The sequence below is a fragment of the Cebus imitator genome, unplaced genomic scaffold, assembly GCF_001604975.1.
Source record: "Cebus imitator isolate Cc_AM_T3 unplaced genomic scaffold, Cebus_imitator-1.0 Scaffold169, whole genome shotgun sequence".
Classification (NCBI taxonomy): domain Eukaryota; kingdom Metazoa; phylum Chordata; class Mammalia; order Primates; family Cebidae; genus Cebus; species Cebus imitator.
In genome coordinates this window covers 2,148,975-2,152,559 of record NW_016107484.1, presented here as the reverse complement: position 1 = coordinate 2,152,559, position 3,585 = coordinate 2,148,975, and the positions used below count along the sequence as shown (strand labels likewise).

The window sequence follows — 3,585 nt, the reverse complement described above, 5'->3', positions numbered from 1 at the left end:
AAAAAAAAAAAAAAAAATTTGTTTTTCTTCTTCTTAAATAGTAAATCTGTAACATCATGGGCACAAAAACTGAAGCAGAACCAACCAAAGAGAGCACATGTAGAAGATGGAGGTTCAAGATCTAAACAAGGAAATGAGCAAAGCAAGAAGACACCAATTGAGAAAGTAGGTGACAAGTCACTTTCCCTGCGGGCTCTAATACTGATGATTATGTGGGTTTAGTACACACTCATGAAAAAAATTCTTGTGCCCTTTCTTTTGTATTGTTAATTTGTTATTTATACATCTTTTTTTTTCTTTTTTGAGATGGAGTTTCGTTCTTGTGGCCCAGGCTGGAGTGTAATGGTGTGATCTTGGCTCACTTCAGCCTCTGCCTCCCAGGTTCAAGCGATTCCCCTGCCTCATTCTCCTGAGTAGCTGGGATTACAGGCACCTGCCATCATGCCCAGCTAATTTTCGTATTTTTAGTAGAGATGGGGTTTCACCATGTTGGCCAGGCTGGTCTTGAACTTGTGACCTCGGGTGATCCACCCACTGCGGCCTCCCAAAGTGCTGGGATTACAGGCATGAGCTACTGCTCCTGGCCCATTTATACGTCTTTCTTTTGGTGTTTCAGAGGATTAGAAATCATTGCTGTAAATGTTGCTTTAGTAGACTGGAAATCAAAGCTAATAAGGGATAAAATATTATTAAAATGAATCATTTCCAAAGGTCCTATTTCTCTTTGTGCTGCAAATGTTTACATTTAGCCAGAGAGTAATCCATTTAATTGTTTAAAACAAACTTTCAAATAATTTGTACTACTATTAAGTTATAAGAAGTAATACTGTAATCTTAAAGTTGAATACTTTAAGATGCCTTTATGAAATTTGGATAGTTCTGAATTTATAATCAAAATTATGAGAGATTAAATGTTAAAATTCTGTATGGCCCTTTTGCTAACCTAGCAGCTACTTTAATTAAAATATTATAGATATTGAATTAGGTTTTTAAAAAATTATTTACATTTGAGTTTCAGATAATTAAGATCTAATTTTTTTTTTTTTTTTAATTTTTGAGACAGAGTCTCACTCTGTCGCCCAGGCTGGAGTGCAATGGCGCGATCTCTGGTCACTGTAATCTCTGCCACCTGGGTTCCAGTGATTCTTCTGTCTAAGCCTCTCGAGTAGCTGGGATTATAGGCGCCTGCCGCCATACCAGCTAATTTTCGAAGTTTTAGTAGAGATGGGGTTTCACCATCTTGGCCAGGCTATTTTGTTTTTCTGAGATGGAGTCTTGCTCTGTTGCCCAGGCTGGATTGCAGTGGCATGATCTCAGCTCATTGCAATCTCCGTCTCCTGGAGCGATTCTCCTACCTCAGCCTCCCAAGTAGCTGGAACTACAGGTGCGTGCCACCATACCAGGCTTATTTTTGTATTTTTAGTGGAGATAGGATTTTGCCATGTTGGTTAGGCTAGTCTTGAACTCCTGACCTCAAGTGATCTCCCCACTTCAGCCTCCCACCCCAAGTGCCTGCATTATAGGCATGAGTCACTGTGCCTGGCCAAAAAAATATTTTTTAAATATACTTTTGTAGAGACAGGGTCTCACTATGTTGCTGAGGGTGGTCTCAAACTCCTGGCTTCAAGTGATGCTCTTGCCTTGGCCTCCCAAAATGCTGAGATTACAAGCAGGAGCCACTCTGCCCAGCCAGATAATTTTTAATATTCCTGTGTAGCCCTTATTGGTCTAAATTTGTTACAGAATAGCATTGTTTTAGTATAATACATTGAAATTGCAAAATCAGGTCCCTCTACAAACCAAATACCTTTAGAAACTGGCCATGTTTTATCATCCTGAACACAGTCTTTCTGTCATCCTATGAAAAAGATCTGTTTAAGAGATCATAAGAAGATAGTCCTTCAGCTTTCATAAGGCATTACTACTCTTACAACAAATTTTCTTTCTTCAATTTGTGGTATTTAGACTTCCTGTTATCACCATTCTTTGCACTTTTTCAGATTTGTGTTAAAGAGGAGGGAAGTGAAGGTAAATGAAGTTCTATGAACCACAAAGGCTTCTGTGGCCTAGGAAAGCCCTTTAGCACTGCATTGCTAGTTTTATTCTAGAAAAGCCCTTTAGTACTATATTGGTAGCTCTAGAAAAGCCATTCAATACAGTGTTGTTAGTTGTTTGTTTGTTTTGTTTTGTTTTTTGAGACAGAGTTTTTCTCTGTCACCCAGGCTGGAGTGCAATGGCTCAATCTCGGCTCACTGCAACCTTTGCCACCCGGGTTCAAGTGATTTTCCAAGTTCAAGCTATTCTCCTGCCTCAGCCTCCTGAGTAGCTGGGATTAGAGGCATGCACCACCACACCTGACTAATTTTTTTGTATTTTTAGTAGAGACGGGGTTTTACCATGTTGGCCAGGCTGGTCTCTAACTCCTGACCTCAGGTGATCCGCCCGCCTCAGCCTCCCAAAGTGCTGGGAATACAGGCGTGAGCCACCGGTTAGGTCTGTTCTAGAAAATCCATTTAGTACTGTGTTAGTTCTGCTTTAGATTAAGTCATTTAGTACTGTGTTGATAGTTCTATTCTTTTGACTCTCTGTGCAAAGATGGTATATCCTTTCTTGGTATGACAGCAGAAAACCATTTGGAGACTGGGAAAAAATTGCTTTTTCTCATTGGGATAGATTGGCATAGAGAATGTTTTCATACACAGCAGTTTCTTTTCTTCTGTTTTTACCAAGATTACAGCACTTTTTGTGCAGACTTCCACTTCTAATAAACTTTGGGCTGTGGTTATGTACTCAGTGGGTTCACTGGTTTTCTTGCTGTCGTTTGTGATTGTAGCTCAGTATATGCCATGTAGCCCCGTGGTGCTGCCTTTGCTGCACATTAGACTCACCTGAGGAGATTTAAAAAATCTACTACTTCTGGTTTCCAAGCCCAGGTGCTGACCTGTGTATTGAGACTTTTAATCAGGTGATGCTGATGTGCGGTAGAGTCTAGGAGCCGCTGGTCAATTAGGGCAACACCTAATTTTCCTTCTCTATTCAGTGGAGAATCAGACCAGCTGCCCATGGTCTGGCCTTGCCTGAGAAATGCCCTTCTGGTGGCGTCTTCTCCATCTTGTGATTATAGGGCAGAAAGTGGAGGCTCTGAGGAGGCAGTGATTCCCTCTGAGTCTTTCTTTGATCATCCCCTGAACAAGTTTTAATTTTCCTTTTTTGGGGTAATTGAAATATTTGGTATTAAATCACTAGGGAAAATCAAGTTTCTTTGATATTTCTGAGCCCTAAATGATTTTGAGCTCATGGTGGTTGGTCATTGGTGGTGTCTCCCCTGAAATGCATTTCTTACTTGCGTGATTCTGGATTCACAAAAGTTAGAACTTTCCTTTTTATTTAGTCTTTTTTCTTCTCTTACTGGTTTCAGTTTCAGTCTAAAGCAGAGAATGCTTGTTATCAGGATTATCTTTTGATCCAATTTTTTTTTTTTTTTTTTTTGAGACGGAGTCTCGCTCTTGTTACCCAGGCTGGAGTGCAATGGCGCGATCTTGGCTCACCGCAACCTCCGTCTCCTGGGTTCAGGCAATTCTCCTG

At 40.5% G+C, this 3,585-nt stretch overlaps 1 protein-coding gene across 1 annotated transcript in view; it reads left to right on the top strand.

The window, feature by feature from the left end:
* Positions 1 to 18: 18 nt before the first annotated feature.
* MPHOSPH9 (M-phase phosphoprotein 9) overlaps positions 19 to 3,585 on the top strand; it is a gene marked incomplete at its 5' end in the record, with an annotated part of 61,209 nt that continues 57,642 nt past the window's right edge. Inside the window, one exon of the mRNA XM_017544244.2 lies at positions 19 to 165. Within this exon, the coding sequence (XP_017399733.2) occupies positions 19 to 165 (147 nt within the window). The remainder of the gene's footprint in view (positions 166 to 3,585) is intronic.